General features: G+C 41.9%; 1 protein-coding gene across 1 annotated transcript; it reads right to left on the reverse strand.

The window, feature by feature from the left end:
* Positions 1 to 6,618: 6,618 nt before the first annotated feature.
* On the reverse strand, positions 6,619 to 19,080 carry MCUR1 (mitochondrial calcium uniporter regulator 1). Its single transcript, XM_077353071.1, has 9 exons — positions 18,621 to 19,080; positions 16,665 to 16,784; positions 14,694 to 14,797; positions 13,594 to 13,695; positions 12,031 to 12,072; positions 11,031 to 11,102; positions 10,372 to 10,425; positions 8,706 to 8,820; positions 6,619 to 8,075 (listed from the first exon to the last, which is right to left on the reverse strand). The coding sequence occupies exons 1-9, from the start codon at positions 18,958 to 18,960 to the stop codon at positions 8,020 to 8,022; spliced, it is 1,005 nt and encodes a 334-aa protein (XP_077209186.1). The 5' UTR covers positions 18,961 to 19,080; the 3' UTR covers positions 6,619 to 8,019.
* Between the last annotated feature and the right edge of the window lie 1,232 nt (positions 19,081 to 20,312).

Consider the following 20,312-nt stretch of genomic DNA (forward strand, 5'->3'; position numbering starts at 1 on the left):
GAAGGAAGGAAGTGAGAGGGAGAGAAAGAGACAGAGAGAGAGAGGCAGAAAAGAGAGAAATTGAGGAAGGGAGGGAGGGAGGGAGGGAGGAAGAAAGGAAATTGAATTCTGGCAGGAAGGCAGGAAGGCAGGCAGGCAAGCAGGCAGGTGCCATGAAAGGGGAAGGTGCAGGGATGGAAGGAAGGGGAGAAGGATCCGCTGGGTGTTTGGGGGGGTGAGTCATGGGGGCAGGGGGAGGAAGAGTTGGGGGTTGAGAAGGGTGGATGGCTGGGTGTTTGGGGGCGTAGAAGTGGCAGCCTCAGAGCGTAGGGTTGAGTGGCGAGGGGGAGTGGGGGGTAAGAGGGCGGGGTTGAGAAAGGTGGGTGTCTACTTGATTTGGGTGGTATATAAAGATATTATAGAAGGAAGTTAACTCCTTTGTGGTCTCCATGATTAGTTCTGTGTTGCCTGATTCATCATAAATTTTAAATAGAAGGCTTATTTCTGACTGTTACAAACAGCTGATGTTCTTATAGAAGTCAGTAATCAGTATCTACGAAAGACTGAAGACATCAGTCAGACAAGATTGCTCAAGACAGAGCCCTCTAAAACAATGATCCTGCTCATCTCCATCCCCATCGTTTTACAGAAGCCATGCAGAAGGCATCAAATGAACAAGAAAGAATAAATGTTAGCTAGGAGATTAACAACCCAGTGCAAGACATGTGGCCCTCAATCTTCTTCCCTTATAAGCGTTCTTAGACTGTATAGTCTCAGATTTAAGAAGCCAAAGCCCAGATAATTTATACTACTGATAGAAACTTGTACTTGGGACATTTTTAAAATTAATTGTAGAGATATTCTTATAGATATAAACTGATTTTTGCAATTCCTGTGTCTAAACTAAGCCAGCCTCTTTCCTGGGTTAGAATTTTATCGTCATCTTTGTATACGACACTGCTGCCAAAATTGCATTCTAGACTACAAAACACTGGCACCATTTAATTAGCAGTTTCATTTCAAAACTGGCACAATTTCATTTGCACAAGATTCATCTTTAAATAAACAAACAGGGAGGATCTTTCTCCTCTTGCTTGCTTTGATTTCACTCAAATGCAGCAGCTCCTTGCTTATCCTACTGAAAGGTAGCAATTTTTTGATCCACTTGATCTAACAGCTAATTTAAATTTGGCAAAGAGGAATGGCATTATACAATGGGAAAACATGAATATTATTTGAACTAGGTCATAACTAAAACACATAACCTGCATGGTTATAATGAAGTAAAAAACATACACATTTTGTAAAATAAATTAAAACTAGTCCCTCTCTTTTGTCACTGCCTTAAATTAGGACATTAATTAAAAATAGCAGAATGCAAGCCAGATTTGTGTTCAATCTTTTTGTCTGTCTAAAACGCAACTGTGCATGAATTCAACCAAAAGTGACTGAATTGCCTACGAGTAGGGGCACAAATCTACTTGGCAAGAAGCGAGAATAATTCATAGAAAGATATAGGAAATCTTGCCTGTTCATTTATTCTAGAGGCACAACTGGCCTGTCTGTGGGAAATCAGCCTGCTGCTAAGAATGCTAAAACAGATTTGAGACCTAGTAATGTGAACAAACATTAACAAAGTATATTATCACAAACCTGTTCCCAAATCAGCCCAACTCAATCTAATGCTACAGTTTGTACCTACATTTTGTAAAAAAAAAGGTATAGAGAACTGTGGCAAGACAGATGCACTTTTGTAAAAGAGGGAATAGAAAAGATGTTTAAAACACATTTAAGTTCCCGTGAACCTTGCCAGACCTGAGTCATCAAATGTAGTCAGCAGTCTCACATTACAGAAACAGGCATCCAAGCTATTGTCTGTCCTTCTCCAGGTTTTCAATGTGTGAAAGGAACTTTAGTTAGCCATTTTGGCAAAGGTAATGAGAACACTGTCTTAAAACAGTTTTGTATTTGCAATGTGTCTTTTGGAGGATGGAGAAGGATGAGTATTGGTAGGACTTTGTTTATCGACACCATTTAGACTCTGCCGTTCTCACTGGGACTAAGTTGGATGACACAGAGTGTTTTGCCAAAGTCCTTTGATAATGAAATTCAGTTGTGCAACAGCAGTTTGCGGGAGTGTGCTGTAGAGGTTATTTTGTTAGGGAAAGAAAACTGGTTTTACAGCAGAAGTTGCATAAAAGCTTTAGAGTAGAGTGATTAGGTGATTTGACTGACGTTGGCTAGTTAATACAGAGCTCTTTTCCCCATAAAACTTGGTCATCTAAAATGGAAGTTAAACTAGCTAAAATACCAATTGTTTTAAAAGAGTTGATTTTTATACCCTGCTTTTCACTACCCGAAGGAGTCTCAAGGGGGGTTACAATTGCCTTCCCTCTCCCCACAACTGACACCCTGTGAGGTAGGTGGGGCTGAGAGCTCTGAGGGAAGTGTTCTGCAAGAACAGCCCTAACAGGGCTTTGACTAGCATACAGGACATACACTCCCTCAGCTAGCTGTATGTGGAGGAGCAGGGAGTCAAAAATGGCTCTCCAGATTAGAGGCTGCCGCCCTCAACCACTACACCCCAAAAAGCAGTTAAATAAAAATATCACGTATAGCTCATTAGTTATGCATGTAAAATTAAGGGAGTTGCACAATATTTGTGCAACCCGTCACTTGATCCCATTTTTAAGGCAAAACACCATGTGTTTGCTTTGAATACATGTTGACTAGGACAAGCCCAGATTTGTCCTCCTCAGACCCAATGGAACCATTGCTAAACCAGACTATGTCTTCTGTCAATTCTGAGCCAAGTATTTTTTCTTAGTATATTGCCAAGTTTTTTGCTAAGAGACTTCAGCCAGAAGTCAGCAGGAGTGAGGCTGCCCTGGAATCCCTATTGAATCGTCTATGAAGAATACAGAAAGAGATGGAGGGTTGAAATAAATTGCTGCATAATATTTACAGCCATCTGGATAAGCTAAAACAGCCTATGTAAGAGCCAGTTTGGTGTAGTGGTTAGGAGTGCGGACTTCTAATCGGGCATGCCAGGTTCAATTCTGCACTCCCCCACATGCAACCAGCTGGGTGACCTTGGGCTCGCCATGGCACTGATAAAACTGTTCTCACCTAGCAGTAATATCAGGACTCTCTCAGCCTCACCCACCCCACAGGGTGTCTGTTGTGGGGAGAGGAATGGGAAGGCGACTGTAAGCCACTTTGAGCCTCCTTCGGGTAGGGAAAAGCGGCATATAAGAACCAACTCTTCTTCTATATTATTTTCAGAAGTGCAATCTTGTCTTGATGGTATAAATAAATGCAATGCCATAGTTAACTAAACCTACCTGTGTCCTGATGAAAGAAAATTCTGCCTAACTATGTGGGCAAGTTGGTTAATAAAGAAATTGGAAAGTAGTCGGATACACAGGAGCCCTGCTGTTCTTTAAACCAGCGGTCCGCAAGCTTCCGCTTGCTGCGGACCGCTGTGGCGTAGTGGGCGGAGAGGGCGGCCTGGGGGCCCGTGCACGCGCGGCAGCCCCAGCGCAAACATGCATGCGCAGTTCGCGCATGCGCGTTTGCGCCGCTGCCATGCCGGCAGCCGTGGCTTCCCCTGCCGGCACGTCCAGGCCGCGAGCAAATCGGCCGCTAAAGCGGCCGATTAGCTTGCGGCTCGGCAAGCTTCTCTTCCCTCCCCTCCCAAAGCGAGAAGCTTGCCGGGCCGCGAGCTAATCAGCCACTTTGGCGACTGATTTGCTTGCGGCCTGGCGAGCTTTTCACTTCGGGGGGGGGGGGAGGGAAGAAGGAGCCGTGGCCCGGCGCCGAGGCCTTCGTGGTCCGGCACCGGGCTGCGGCCCGCAGGTTGAGGATCACTGCTTTAAACCTGTAGTTGATGGTAGCTAACAATTTTTTGAATGCATTTCAAGCCCAAAGGTAAAGCTAGCTAAACTATAGTCTCTAATCCAGTTCACCAAGAGATCCCCTGAAAGAGATCTCTGAAAGTTAGGGATGTTACACAATGACGATTATGCCACTATACCTAAAAGACAAAAGTAAACCTGCATCCCATACTCATGAACAGAAAATTTCTGGCACAAAAAATGAGTTGGAGGGGTCCATACAGGCCATCTAATTCAGCCCCCTGACTCAATGCAGGATCAGCCTAAAGCAGGGGTAGTCAACCTGTGGTCCACCAGATGTCCATGGACTACAATTCCCATGAGCCCCTGCCAGCATTTTCTGGCAGGGGCTCATGGGAATTGTAGTCCATGGACATCTGGAGGACCACAGGTTGACTACCACTGGCCTAAAGCATCCATGATTAAGTATCTGTCCAGCTGCTGCTTAAAGACCAGCAGTGAGGGGAGCTCATCACTTCCTTAGGCAGCCTATTCTACTGTTGAATTACTCTGACTGTGAATATTTTTCCTGTCATCTAGCCAGTACCATACTACACATAGTTTAAACCCATTATTGTGGGTCCTTTCCTCTGCTGCCAACAGGAACCACTCCATGCCCTTCTCCAAGTGACAACCTTTCAAATATTTAAAGAGAGCAATCATGTTTCCTCTCAGATGCTAGAACAAAATATTCAAGGAGATGAGTGACCATATTAACTTGAAGTTTTTTATTCATGAATAAAAAGTTTATTTCATGCAGAAATGGTTTGATATTTAAGAACATTCAGCCCACATATACTGAACTTCCAGAATCATTTTGATTGAACTGTAAAAATTGCATTTTCTGACTTATGGCTTTAATACCAAAGAAACCCCTTAGGATATTTGGAAAGTTTCTTGCAATAATAAAACCAGCTCAAGAATAATAAAACTAGTTAGAGAAAATAACAGTAATTGAAAATATAGGGTAAAAAGGGGGCATAATTCTTTATCATAACACAGGCAGTCAAATAGTGAAAAAATGTGCTTATATGCCAATGAAATGTCTAAGACAGTGGTCCCCAACCTTTTTATCATCGGGGACTGATCAACGCTTGACAATTTTACTGAGGCCCAGGGGGGGGTAGTCTTTTGCTGAGGGCCGTTTCCGCCTGAGCCCCTGTTCCACTTGCTTTCCCACCAGTGCCCAACTTCCTGCCACCCACTGGGGGGTGCTGCCAGCAGCAGCTGCGCAATGCCACGTCAAGGGGGTGCCCCAGCCATGTTGGCCACTGGAGAGCACCAAAGGTGAGCTGGCTACTGAGTGGCAGGGTAGCCCCCGAGGCAACAGTCAGGGAGGAGGATGAGGAGGAGCTGCGGCCCAGTACCGACTGATCCACGGACTGGTACCGGTCCACAGACCGGGGGCTGGGGACCACTGGTCTAAGACACAGGCAGTTTTCCCTTTGAAACCATACTTGAACCCCAGAACCTTACTGTTTGTCTAGGGTCTACAGTTTTACTATCTAGACGCATTTCAATCTGGATTCAGGCCTGATTTTGGGACAAAAAGTCTTGGTCACCCTTACTGATGACTTTTGCATAGAAAATGACAGGAATGCAATTGCTTGGCCCAGTGGGATTTATACTTTGAGGTCCCACAGGATTCCATTTTGTCCCCTATGGTGGTTAACATCTACATACAAGCACTGGGACAGGTCATCTGGGCCTTTGGAGTGAGGTGCCACCAATATGCAAAGGATACCAAAAAGATACCTTAACACCTAAGCCTGCTGCATTTGAGACAGTCCTGAACAGTTGCCTGGAGAAGTTAATGGGATGGATGAGGGCCAATAAACTGAAGCTGAATCCAGAGAAGACTGATTTCTCTTGGTCAGCAGAGAACCTGCTTGGAGATTTCTCTTTAAAGGGGTTACTCTAGCAGAAAGCACGTGTTAATGGTTTGGTGGTGCTGATGAATTTTGGTTCACAGTTAGGTCAGGTCTTCTTCTCCTTACTGGCTTCTGCAGATATGCCAGCTATGGCTGTTCTGAAAAGCATGCTCTGATCACATCCAAGTTAGATTTCTGTAATGTGCTGTACGTGAAAACAGACCAGAAACTTCAGTTGGTCCAAAAAGGAACAGCCAAGCTATAGTCTGGTGTTGGATTCAGGGATTATATCACTGCTATGCTAAAAAAACTGACACAGGCTGCTCATCTGTTTCAAGACACAGTTCAAAGTGCTGGTTCTTACTTTTAAGGCCCAAATGGCTTCGACTAGGATGCCTCAAGGACTGTCATCTCCTATACTGTCTACCTTTCCAGGAATTTAATAGTGTCATGTGGCTTTTATGACCCACAACGTTGATTTTATCATGATAATTTATCTTAATTGCAATCCATAAATGTTAAAGCATAAATAGAAGACAGAAACCTACAACGTTCAGTGTCTATCTCAAATCTAAAAAGAGATTCTGTATGGCTGGTTTCCTTAGCATGTTACACAATTGCCTTTTATTCAGCCAAACCATTTAGTTTGTTTTTACTACCATGTAATATTAAAATGACACCAGTAGCACCTAGCAATTCAATCCAGAATTACCAATTTTGTGGCAGTACAGCAAACGCAGAAGTCTATTCAAATGAATAGATGCTGATATGGCTTTTCAGCTGCAGAGTGAGCTTTGGTTCCCTTCCCTGCAACTAATGATTTTGCTTCCCTTCCCTGCAACTTGACTTAAAAAAAAAACATTTGCCAAGCATTTTTATAGTTAACCTTTATTTGATGCTTTAAGTCAATTCAGCCACCCTTCTGCCAAAAAAACACTTGAAACACTGCTGGGCAAGGGATAAGAAAGCGGTGTAATAACTGTACAGTTCAAAAATGGGAAAGAAATGAAAACAAGTTAAGCTGGGCATAACAAAACAGATAACAATTTATGCTGCAGACTGGTTGAAAAGAGCCACCAACAAGCTCCTAAACCAGCAGAATTATTTTTCAGGCCGTATCAGAAGGAGAAGCACATTAGCGTGCAAGTTCTTTATATATGAAGAAATATATCCCTTTCTCAGGCTCAAGTTCTCCCACTTAGGTGTCTAGTCCATTCATAAAGGTCACAAATGGGTCTCTGACTCGATGTCATTACATGGAATTGATTTAAATGGAACTCTTACCCTAGAGAAATATTCTAGAAGTAGTCTTTGATCCTATGGCCAAGTTCCTATCTAAATTAATTAGCTTAGATAACAGATCCATCAGCCTTATTCTTCAGTATCAGCCACTGCTAAGAAGTACTCATTCCAAAGCCTCTCCTAAAGTAAGAATGACATTCTGCTGCTATAGTGAACTGGGTCTTAATTTATTGGTTTAACATTAATTGCTGGGCTAGCGGTGAGTGGGGGAGTGTCTATGCAAAATGCTAGTGTTCTCACTAATCACTAAGCATTATTTTTTCCATTTTTGGAATGAATGTGTCAGCTGAGATGCAGTCTCAAGTTTACAGTTCATCTGACATTTCCTTATCTACATTATCTTTCCACAACACCTGCTCATAAAAACATGATTAACTCAGTGGTAATGTACAACACCAGACACAACGAAAGCGATCAGCATGTCAATATATAACAATAACAAATCTTTACAGTGTGCTCTGAGAACACAGAAGAAATGCGAAGTGTGATTTAACATAGGCGTTTCTAGCTCTGAAGGAATGGGATCAAGTAAGTGTCACTGGATTTTTTTTTCTTCCCTAACCCGTCACTTAGTGCTGAATTCTCCCCTTGAATGCATAGTACAAACTGCAAATATAACAAAAGAACTTTGTTCCAACACTCTGGTGGATTTCCTGCTATATTTTATAATTATATATATTTGATGAAATGTCTATGAAATATTCCTTACCAGACATTTTAACACTGCAATAGCCTACAGAGGCCCAGCCATTAAGGGTTGAAAAATATGGCAGACTTATTACAACCAAGTTTCTCTCAATATTTTGATGTATGTATTAGTCTTCAGGCACATTCTTTGGTTACATTCCATAGTTTAACAATTAAAATGGCAACGACTCAGTTCAAAGTCAGGATTATATTTCAGCTAGGGAACAATGCAACTTTGTTTCTTCTATGGGAAGGTAATATGAGTCCTTTCAAAAAATAGATTGTTATATCCATAAACGGTAAAATCCCAACACTACTGTAAGGCACGTAAATACAGAACCTGAAAGAAAATAAGGGTGGGGAAGAAAGTACATGGATATTTAGTCCTTAATCCCTATGACAATACAAATCTAACAACCTAGAAATGTTTCAAGGTGTGGTTTCAATACTGACTATAGCTGCACACATGAACGGGATCACAGTCTAAAAACTATAATACCTATTTCAAGCACAGCTTCAAGGAATTTTGGCCACAAATGTATAAGAGGATAATGTGGAAATACCAGAATACAAATCTATCACAGACTATCACTTCCTACCACTCTGTTGCTTTATATATCAATGTACAATTATTTAATTTTCTCAAAAACATGGCAGTTTGTAATAGTGGATTTTTATAATCAAACTTATTACAAGCTATATTATACAAATATCCTGTAACACAGAAGATTCATTACACAGTGTTATGCTGTTATACACAGACTGGTGACACTGTGTCAGCAAAAGGTGTGAGTATCTTAATAGTAAAGAGGTCTTCTGCTTCAACCCAATGGATAAGCCTCCACCACACAATTAGTAAGTTCTGGCAGGCAACCAGAAGTCATATTTGATGCAAAGAGTACTGGAATCCACAAATGCCTATCAGACATCCAAGACAGCTAAGCACATGCCTCATGAGAGACCTCCTTACCTGCTAAATATTTAATGTTGTCCAGTTTGTGCGATTCAAGCATTGTTTTCAGTCCTGCAACTTCTGTATCTATTTTCCTGTCTGCCCGTGTTAACGCTCGATCTTGCTGTGCATGCTTAAAAAGGAAAAGTAATCAATGTTTCAGTGCCACTTAAACATTTCCAGTTAAAGGTTAGGCTCCTTACTCTGAGAAAGGAACACTCTAGTCTCTTACACAGTAGACTTTCCTTGATGCCACCAACATAAAAATTATTTGCTCTAGTTATCTTCCTGCAATTCTTGTTAGGCATTTGCAGATCCCAAAACTCCCCTTCCTCCAGCTATTTCCAAATAGAAGTAGTGTTGGTTTTTATACCCCACTTTTCACTGCCCAAAGGAGTCTCAAAGTGGCTTACAATTGCCTCCTCTTCCTCTCCCCATAACAGATACTCTGTGAGGTAGGTAAGGCTCAGAGAGCTATGAGAGAAAAATGCTCTGTGAGAACAGCTCTAAAAGGGCTGTGACTAGCCCAATGTCACCCAGCTGGCTGCATGTGGAAGAGCAAGGAATCAAATCTGGCTTGCAGATTAGAAGCCGCCACTTTTAACCATTACACCAAATATCTATGCATTACACTTTCACTCTTCTTAAAAATTACTCTGGATGACCCATTATGCACGGGGGTTTTAGCGCACATTCGGGGTGGAATGGCGGCGACTAAAATCACGGATAACGCACGGAGCCGGCTGCAACCGGCTGCAGCTTCGGTGCATGCCGCCGAAAAAGCCGCGTCAGTGAAACGCGGAAGAAAGCGCAGCTTCCGGGTGAGCGGGGCGCAACCAGAAGCGGCGCCCGGATCGGCGCGTGCATAATTGGTTACTCTGGGTTTTGCCGCCGTCGTGCCCCGCCCCGTGTATAACCGGTATGCGTCGCGTCTTCCCCCTCCGCGTTTTCCATGTGACCCGAAATCGCCGTTTCGGCGGCCGTGCATAATGGGCCCAACACATACCCACAAGTAGTAAATATATTCACAAGTCAGCAGTGTATCTGTCCTTCATGGAAATCAAAAATCATACGAAAGCATTTACCCTTGTGAAGTGTTCTGCCTAACCATCTGCAATGTTAGAGGGGCGATATAAAAAGCTTCCAGAGGCCAGGAGAACATGCATGTGTAGTATTTACTGAGATGATGCTCTAAACTCAGATAAAATATAAGCATTTTTCTTAGATCAAAATCAGAAATGTTAAATGATACTTACATATAGGACATTCACAAAAGAGACCCTTCCCAATTCTGAATACTCCTGATTCTGAACTGAAGCAAATTTATCTCTTGTGTACTGCACTTTCAGTATTTCCAGAGGTACTCAACATAAACTCTGGTTCTTTAAGTAAAGATTCTTAAGTACTACTGTTTGCATACCCATGGATTTGTTTTTACTTCAGTGTGAGGATATACAAGTGCCATTTCAATTTATTGTGTAACTAAATATGAACATGGGGAAGGCACTGGCAAACCATCCCGTATTGAGTCTGCCATGAAAACGCTAGAGGGCGTCACCCCAAGGGTCAGACATGACTCGGTGCTTGCACAGGGGATACCTTTACCTTTACCTTTAAATATGAACAAACAACATGGATTGTCATAATCTGTTATCATAATCAACCATTAAGTTCTAGTTCTTACCAATTCCACAATTTCCGTTCTCATTTTCAACAGTTTTCTATCATTCAGGGAATACTGAAAAATAAGAGTAATGGATTATTACAAACACAAAAACAACACTGATCCTTCCAGCAATCCTAGTAACTTTCTGGCTTTAAATGTTCTATCCTTCAGTTATCATTTCTTCAAGTAAAGCATGTTTTGGATAATAATGTTTTGGATAATAATGATTTTAGAACTATAAGCCTACAAATGGGCTAGCTTTTTGGTCTATGCATGTTGAGACGTTTGTCCTCACCTCTAGCATTCTATGATGTTTACTATGAAGATAACATTAAGTTAAGATTAAGTTATCGTGTTGTATCAAACTTTCAAGGAGTACATTGTGGAGAGGACAGTATCAAGAATGTATTTTTATCACACTATTTTTACAATGTTAAGACAGTATAATCACTAAGCATAACTGAATTCAGTAGCTGTATAAAACTGAGTATGGCTATTTATTACAATGACCACAGATTTTACCTGATATAATTATTAGAACAATAATAATATTATATTAATATAGCCCGCCCTTCCCAGTTTGCTCAGGGCAGGCGTCACAGGACACTAAGAACATTTTCATCAAAGCTGTACACACACACACAGACACACACACACACACAAAGAATTAAACATACCAGTTCTTTTACTCTGCTCTTTTCTAGGTTAAAATCTAACTTGCTGTCTGTACGAACTTTGGAAGTGTCCTCCTAGAAAAAAAAATGGACAGAAATACTGATACAGAACTTCTATACTCTGTCCCTACATTCAATCTGATTTCACATTAAATATTATAGCATTATTTCATTATTTGCATTCAGCTAACTCAGAAATTTGAATAGGATATGGGCCCCACAGTTTCCCGTTGTTTAGAAAATAGAGGGAGTGAAATGGTAGGGAACAGGGAAATTGGTAGCATACCATGGCTAGGGTGCCACTTCTGGTGCAAATTCTATGGTAAAACAACAGACTTCCAGGTGAATCCTAAAATGGGGCCCTAACATGGTGATGTCGATTCCAGGTTCGCAAAAGATGTGATGTTGCAGCTATGGTGCACTGCCCATAACCAAGCCCCTTTCCCACATCTTCTCACACTGGAAACCCTATAATGGAAGTATTTCCCCCCCCCTTCAACTGTAATTGCTCTTTCTCTGGAGGAAAAACTATTAAAGTGGAAGAAGGTGCCAAATTTTGGTCAGCAGACTGGCAGGTTACATGCCAGTGTGCACAATTGTGGGTTGGATCCTACAACCCATGAGCTGAAATCACCTGCAGATATTTTACTCTTCCTCCTCACCCAGCAGCCTTCTGAAAACCAGATACTCAGACAAAATTCCACAAAGTTTTGGCATAAATAAGGGGGATCAGATGACACTGCCTACAGTATCTTCCACTGATGGAATAGAAACTTCGTCAACAAAAGACCAGAAGGGGAAATGGCATCTGATTTTCCCTTTTCATAGCCCCTGCCCCGAACGGGGAGGGGCAAAAAACCCAGTTTTTATTTAATACCTGTATGGTAACCAAGGTATGTCTTTAATACAACTGATCAAATCAATGGCTGTGATTTAGGGTAACCTGAACTCTTAGACAGCACTTATTACCTCTTAAAGAGTTACCATATACAAAGCTACTTACCATTACTTGCTTTTTTAGCTGTTGAAGTTCAAGTTTTATTTTCTTTGAATTAAAACAAATAAGCATACATATTAAAGTTTCATATATTCGGGCCAGAAAATTAAAGCCACAATGCATATGCTGAGTACAAGATCCAAAATTATTCTTAAATATGCACGTACATGTGCTAAAATCAAAGCTCTATGTTTTATTGCTGCAACGTATGAAACTGAGAAGTCTGAGATTCTGTAAAAACAAAAGTTGTTATGAGGCTATGAGAACAGCCTCAATCATGCAACAGAACAACATGCATGCGTGTAAGCAGCTTTTTAGACTATATCCATGGTGCTTATTTATACATTTAATCCATGGGGTAATCCTGTCCCTTCGTTTACTTCCCATAATAGCGGTTTTGCTCCACAACAGAATAAGTAGGAAAGCTTCAGCAATTTTCTTCAAGAAGTAGCCTCCAACATAGTGTATGCCTCCTGGCTACCATATTTCTCACAGAAACACTAGCATGTTCTAAGCACATGTTCACAGCCTGTGGAACTATCCGCAAGCAGCAGATTTGCTCTAATATCTACAAGAAGAAGCACATTAAGCATCACAAATTAGATTGCTGCTCTGCTATCCCAGAAGGGCAGGAAAAGTGAGTTCAAGAACGATTTTGGACACCTTCATGTTGAAATTCCAATACAAATGAATTGTTGTTGTTAGGTGCAAAGTCGTGTCCGACCCATCGCGACCCCATGGACAATGATCCTCCAGGCCAGTGGTCCCCAACCTTTTTTTGGCTGGGAACCGGCAGGGCGATGGCCACGCCCGCGCATCGCGCATGCCTGGCCGCGCCTGCGCATTGCGCACCGGGCCGCAGGTTGGGGACCACTGCTCCAGGCCTTCCTGTCCTCTACCATTCCTCAAAGTCCATTTAAGTTTGCACCAACTGCTTCAGTGACCCCATCCAGCCACCTCATTCTCTATCATTCCCACTTTGAATAACTTTTGCTAAATTACACTGTATAGTTTTTTCATTGTATACTTCTATATACAATGAAGATTTGGAAGGAACAAGCCTTCCCGCCACAAGAAACTAAATACATTTTTTCTCCTAAGTTAGATAACGGATACACTTGAGACATTCTACCAGTACCAGATACCTTCAAGTAAGGAACATGAAGTGGCAAATGAACCAGGTGCACCATCCGCCTTAACTATGCCACACTCCCACCCCACTGAAATCAACTGGACTGAAGTATGCTTCTTTTCCGTTGCCAACACACCTCAAATTATTTATGTCAGATTTATAAGTCTTTTCTCCATGAATTGGTTTCTAGGGCTGCTTTATTGCTCTCTTTCCCCTTTGGCGTGTTTCATACAAAATTTGCAAGTGACGTATGATAAATGGCCTACAGCAAGTGTGTATGTTAAAACAAAAGCTCATTAGCAAACTTGAGCGATAACCAATACACTACTGCCATTTACTTACACAATACTTGTGATGGCAAAGAACTGGGAGCCCATTGGAAATAAGGAACAATTTTATACCATGCGTACATAAATAATGTAAGGAATGAATCTTACCTCATTTTCTGCTCGAAGAGCAGAAAATTCACTCTTCTCCAAAATGATCATATCTTTTTTCAAAACACCAATGTGAGACATTATCTGCTGAAGAGCTATTTCCTTTCAAAGAAAGAAAAACATACTTTAGACCCATACCACCAAAACCATTACATATTTCTTTTGTTCTTATACACTCACGATGTTAACTCTTAACTAGTATTAAGAAATCCTAAACTGGGTGAGAGCTCAATCTAATTGCACACAGTTGTTGTACCTGTGGGCAGTGGAATCTCACTGGGCTCAACAGATTCCTGTTTTCCCTCTGCCTTGGCAACAAATACAGAACACGTACCAGGAACAGGCACAGCACACAGAGAGGGGTAAAGGAGAGGCTCATAGACCTCCCATTGCTTGCAAGGGCCCCTCTTGAATTATATATATATGCAGTTGTATTAGGAGGGGGAAGGGAGATAAAAAGAAACTGAGCCCAATGAGACTCCATCTGTGGAATGCGTACTTTATGAAAATGATTTAGCAAAGCACAAGATTTACATTCAAAACAAATCAGTTTCTGTTCACATATATGCTGGCATTACTGGTACTGTAGAGAACACTAAAATAAAGAAATATACACAGTTTTAAGAGTTGGCCATTTGCATCATTACAATGAATACAATTACAGCTAATGTATTTTAAGGAACATGCTTAAAAGAGTTGGCATGGTTTTCTTGTATGACTAAACCTGGGGTCTAAAAACTTGATGGTGGCCTCCAGGAACTTAAAAGTCCTTTACCAACCACAGTTGCTAGTCCATATGAGTACATACACAAACTTCACTTCTTACAGCAATCCCTTTTCTCCACTTGTAAGCAGAACCAATAATGTGTGTTACAGACAGAAGCTACATCTAAAACAAGCCTGGTAAGCAGAATAAAACCTAACTGAACCAATATCAGAAAATTTTAGAGATCAAAAAACAGCATTTTAAAAATGGTTATCAATTCTAAATCCCCTTTGCCATTAGCAATACAGTTTTTCACATCCACTTCCCAAAATACATTTATTGTATACTTGGCTAAAATTAAACATTAAAGGAACTTCCAATTTTTTTATATAACCTGTTGTACTTTGGTGACCATGTCCTTGTACATCACAGCCATATTGCCATTCATGGTGTTTATTAAAGCAGACACGATAATCTCGGATTGCAGAGTGGTGAAACCTAGAACGATACACAAGATTGCAAAATTCTGAAACTTCCACACTTGAACAAAGATTGACTGTGTGCAACTAGCATATTACTTGGCCATACAAAAAAAGCTGGAAACAGATGACACATAATATTCATAAACACAAAGGTTGTTTTAACAAGTCTTGGCATAACTGCTTATAGAGAAGGCTTATCTTCCCCCATTTTACTCATATTATGTATAAGAGCATTTTAAATACTTGGAATTCTTAGAAAGAAAGCTTTTTGAGAAGTTATCAGACATTTGTCCAGTCTGAGCAATGGCACATTCATAAATGCAACACAGAAAGAAAAGCAATTGTAGCCACAAAAATAGTAATATTTTAAAATTATTGCACATAAGCATGGCTTGTACTAGACAATAGATCTGACTGTAACAAAACCCACTTCATGTTATTTGTAATGTCATCAACCTCCATGACACATTAGTTTAAAATGCCAGGGAATGTATTGTTATTATTATACTTAGTTGGTTGTGCAAACTGCTATTCGAGGTATGAGTTTATGGAACCAAGGGAGCAGCCCTAAAAACAATTGGGAACACCTACTCTAATGTAATTTTTAAAATAAAGGCGCCTTCTGGTGGCAGAAAGTAGAAGTAACTGCTGTGAAAACAGGACCTGGGAAAGTTAGATTTGAGTTCCAATAGCACGTTAGAGACCAATAATAATATCATATTTTATTTTTAGCTGGCCCTTCCAAGTTGCTCAAGGAAGGTAGCAGCATTCATAAAAAATACCAATTTTTTAGAAAATTATTAGTCTGAATTTAATTGCCTTCAACTAATATTTATCCCATTTATCCCTTGGGCCCATTATGCACGGCCGCTGAAACAGCGATTTCGGGTCACATGGAAAATGCGAAGGGGGAAAAAGCGAAGCACACAGGTTATGCATGGGACGGGGCGCGATGGCGGCAAAACCCAGAGTAACCGATTATGCACGCAGCGATCCCGGCGCCGCTTCTGGTTGCGCCCTGGTCACCCGGAAGCTGCACTTTCTTCCACGTTTCGCTAACGTGGCTTTTTCAGTGGCATGCACCGAAGCTGCGGCCAGTTGCAGCCGGCACCGCGCATTATCGGTGATTTTAGTCGCTGCCATTCCACCCCGAATGTGCGTTATTCCCCCCGTGCATAATGGGTCAGACAGGGGAGTTTTGGGCTCAGGAGCAGATCTTGATCTTGATCTTTCTCTCCCCCTCCCCACATTGGTGAGGCCAGCCTGCATTGGTGATTGTTATTTTCATTCTGATCAACAATGTTTTGAGAGTCAAAGCGTATCTGACGAAGAGAGCTTTGAGTCTTGAAAACGTTTCCCCCCACCCCGATCTTGTTGGTTACTAATGAGCTACTGGATTCAAATCTAGCTGTTCTACTGAGGACTAACCCAGTTATCCTCTGTAAGGATCAGGGGAAAATGTCAGTCATGTGGGCAGGAAAAACTAAATTTTCCACAGCAGCCATCTAGCTTTTTTTTTTTACAATCTTTCTGAAAACTTGAAAACAAAGCAGGTCTGAGAAAGACAGAAGAAATGGTTGCAAAACCCTAGACAGTGCACAAATGCACCACAATGCTACAGCAGAACAGGAAAAAGACTACACTGAACACATGGCAAATAACCTCTGTGGGAGTCTGTCCTGACTGATAGTATATTGTATACTAAGTTTAGATGCATCTAAGAAAAGTAGCTTATAAATACTTAAAACAAAGAGAGAAGGGGAGAGAAGAATAGCATCAAGCAGATGTAGATATAAGAGGCACCACGGGAACAGGCACTTGTATTCTAATGAGTATTAAAACACGCACATGCTACACAAACACACATATAGCAAAGAAATTACCATTTTCCTCCATAAGGCACACAAGGGCATGGGTGTCAAAATAAAGCTTCTTGCTTCCTGATGGGTGAAACCTCGCCTTACTGTTTTCTACTTGTAGGCATGATGCACATATGCTGATATCTAAAAGGTGTGGGAGGGAATCAAACCAATTTAATACACAGCAATACATATTTTTAATACATGCTGTCATATTTAACATCCAAATCCTTCCCAACTTTACACTCCAGTCATAGGACGATTCTGTCTACACTGCCATTTATATTCCTTTGGTTCTAAACATGGGAGGTCAACCCCCACCCCTGAGTCAGACCTAGTTTTAACAGCAAAGCACTGTCTTTGTCAAGGGCCATCCTTTCCATCATGAATAAATCAATTCCATGTTATCACAAAAATATATTTTCAATACAAAAATCAGTCCTCATCCATCTTAAGTGTATTTTCAACATTATGTGTAAGAAATGTTTTTGTTTTAAACAATCAGAAAAAAGACACACCCCATTGGCTTTTCAATTGAAAATTACTTTAGAACACAATGGAAATTAATTGGGGTTTTTATGGGGATTTTATTGTGTTTTAACTATTTTTGTTGTAAACCGCCCTGAGACCTATTGGGAGAAGGGTGGTCTAAAAATTAAATAATAATAATAATAATAATAATAATAATAATAATAATAATAATAATAATAATAATAATAATAATAATAATAATATAGCTAAAGTCCTTAGGTTCCGTGGAAGAGAGCTAAACACGTATCAGGGTGGTGGGGCATTCAAGGGACATAAGTTCAGAGAGATCTACATTCTAGTCCTTACTCATCTATATAATTCACTGGTTGACTTGGGACCTCATTTGAAATATCTAAAAGAATAATAAATGTCGAACTAGAAGGGGGTTATTACTAAAATATTCCTATCATAAAGTGTATAAGCTACATCATGTATACAATGTATAACAACTCTATTTCTATCTTTCATGAAAAATGAAAATTTATTTTTTAAAAAAACTGTTGGTCTTAAAAGTTCCACTGGACTCAAAATTTGTTCTGCTGCTTAAGACCAACATGGCAACCAAACTGACTTGCGTAGCCATGTCAGTCCATAAAATGCCATTTCTTTTGTTGCTACAGCCTAATAAAATGTATTCCAACATGAATTTATAAACTTTCATGGCTTATAAAGTATGGCACTCTTCCTCCAGGCCTATGATTGAGGCCATGGCGGCCTAAATATCAAGTGGGTCTCCCTCCTCTCCATGTCTCCCCCCCACTTCTTACATTAACAACCATATTAGTGGGCAGGATCAGTTCAGATGGTCAGAAGGAAGGGGATTGTATTAGATCTTATCACATTTTAATGTGTTAATTGTACTTTTAACATCATGGATATTTTATTCCAAGGGTTGCCAGGTACTGCCTGCCCACCAGCAAGGGGGGGGGGGAGAAATAATATTGCCAGATCCAGCTTGGGAAATTCTTGGGGATTTTGGGTTGGAGCCTGGGGACGACATGGACCACAGTCCACCAACCAAAGTATCCATTTTCTCCACAACAACTGATCTCCTTAGTATGAAGATTCCAGGGGATCCCCAGGCCCCACGTGGAGGCTGGCATCCCTATTTATTGCTGTAAACTGCTCCAAGCCTGCTTGCATTGAGGGTATGTATACAATCTAAGTTATTATATTGTATATATAATATATATAATATATAAAGGTATAAAAACCAGCTTAGTGTGGTGGCTGCTAATGTGGACAGCCGGGTTTGATTCTCCACTTCTCCACATACAGCCAGTTGGGTGACCTGGGGCCATCCACAGTTCTCCTCGAGCTCTCTCACTCCCCACCTACCTCACAGGGTGCCTGCTCTGGGGAGAGAAAGGCATCCCTCTGGGTACCTTCTCCCTCTTTCCTGGAGCCCCCGCAGCTGAGCCCTCCCCGCCCACCCCGCCCTTTTTTTACCTCGCTGCTGGGTGGCGAGGCAGCGGCCCACCTGCGGGCTGAGGAACCGGGTCCTCGCCCCGAACAAACCGTCGCTCTGGCTGCCAGAAAACCCGCGCGCTCCTGAGCCTGCGCGGCCGCTTGTCTCGAGGCCGGCAGAAGCCAGGCGCGCGCCGCCATTCCCCAACGCTCCGTTGCTCCTCCGCTTCCAGTCTCCTAGGCAACGGCGCGAGACGGGCGAGCGCGCGACGGCATGACGCGAGGCACCGGAAAGAAAGGCTCGTCGCTCCCGCTGGATCAGGAAAACCCTCTTCCTGCCACCCACGACTACTACGACGGCTGCGGCCTGGCCTCTCACCATCCCGGCTTAGAGGGCAAAGACTGAGGGTGTAGCCGCTCCGCCTCATCGCTCAAGGGGTCATCCCGGGATTCTTTTCGCTGTCCAATCCAACTTGTTCGTTCCGGCACAAACACGTTGTGCTTCGGCGCATGCGCCAGGAGGAGACGCGGGCGGAATGACGTTGTGACAAACGATGATTGTGTGAGCCACGCTGCCTTTCTCGGGGAAGAAAATGAAACGGGCGGGAGACAATCAGCCGTCCTTTTGGCTTGGGTTGACATACAACGAATATCGTGAATACAGATCTTGAGCTGCGTTGATAGAAATGGAGGGGGGAACACGCTAATTGTCCCGTTATTTCGAATAAGTGTGCTTATATCCTGACTAAAACGTCATGGGTCACAAAGGTGTCAATGGCATCAACCTTTTTTCCTGGGTATCTGAAGAACCATGCATGCATGCATGCACACGAAAGCTCATATATCTTGAATAAAACTTCGTGGGTCTCACACTAGACTCAAACTTTGTTCTGGCCCAGTAACCGTACCTTGTGCTTTTTAATGATATTTTCAGATTAGGCTAAAGAAAGACAGTATAGGTTCTTTGGTCTAGCCCTCTATCTTGTCTGCTCTGACTGGCACATCACCTGCTCCCTTGAACTGGAGCTGCCAGAGTTTGACCCAGGAACTTCTGCACCTAAAGCAGATGTCCTCTTGCTAGGCTACAGCCCATTCAACGTTTGATTTTCTGTATGCTCAACAGACTCCTGAGCATTCGGGGAGGGTGGTATATAAATATAATAAATAAATAAATTTTCTTGGAAGCTGAGCCACAAGCACTAGAATGAGTTTAGGCATGGATTTTTCACACTTCTGCCAACTCTGTAGGATCAATTTATTTTCTTCCACACACGCCTTAAATAATGAGTTTCAAGGGAAGATGTCATCATCACTAATGGAATAGTGTAGTGTTTTGAATACCAATGCTGGACATAATTTTTGAAATGGTTAGAAGAGATCCTTCTAGCAGCATTTATTGTCTGGTCACTTTCTTAGCAGACAGCCCTCCTACCCTTAAGTGGTGTGCAAGTACTGTCAATTTCATTAAAAAAAGAAAGAAAGAAACAGATCCCTGCCAGTTTGGTGTAGTGGTTAGGGGTGCGGACTTCTAATCTGGCATGCCAGGTTTGATTCTGCGCTCCCCCACATGCAACCAGATGGGTGACCTTGGGCTCGCCACAGCACTGATAAAACTGTTCTGACCGGGCAGTGATATCAGCGCTCTCTCAGCCTCACCCACCCCACAGGGTGTCTGTTGTGGGGAGAGGAATGGGAAGGCGACTGTAAGCTGCTTTGAGCCTCCTTCGGGTAGGG

The sequence above is a fragment of the Paroedura picta genome, chromosome 9 (genome assembly GCF_049243985.1).
Source record: "Paroedura picta isolate Pp20150507F chromosome 9, Ppicta_v3.0, whole genome shotgun sequence".
In the NCBI taxonomy this organism is placed as follows: domain Eukaryota; kingdom Metazoa; phylum Chordata; class Lepidosauria; order Squamata; family Gekkonidae; genus Paroedura; species Paroedura picta.

Coding starts and splice junctions, on each gene's coding strand:
- MCUR1 (XM_077353071.1), bottom strand. CDS start 18,960: ATGGTGAGAGGCCAGGCCGCAGCCGTCGTAGTAGTCGTGGGTGGCAGG. Junction 16,785..18,620: donor CCTCGCCACCCAGCAGCGAG/GTAAAAAAAGGG, acceptor CACACCTTTTAG/ATATCAGCATATGTGCATCA. Junction 8,821..10,371: donor GAACGGAAATTGTGGAATTG/GTAAGAACTAGA, acceptor TTCCTTTTTAAG/CATGCACAGCAAGATCGAGC.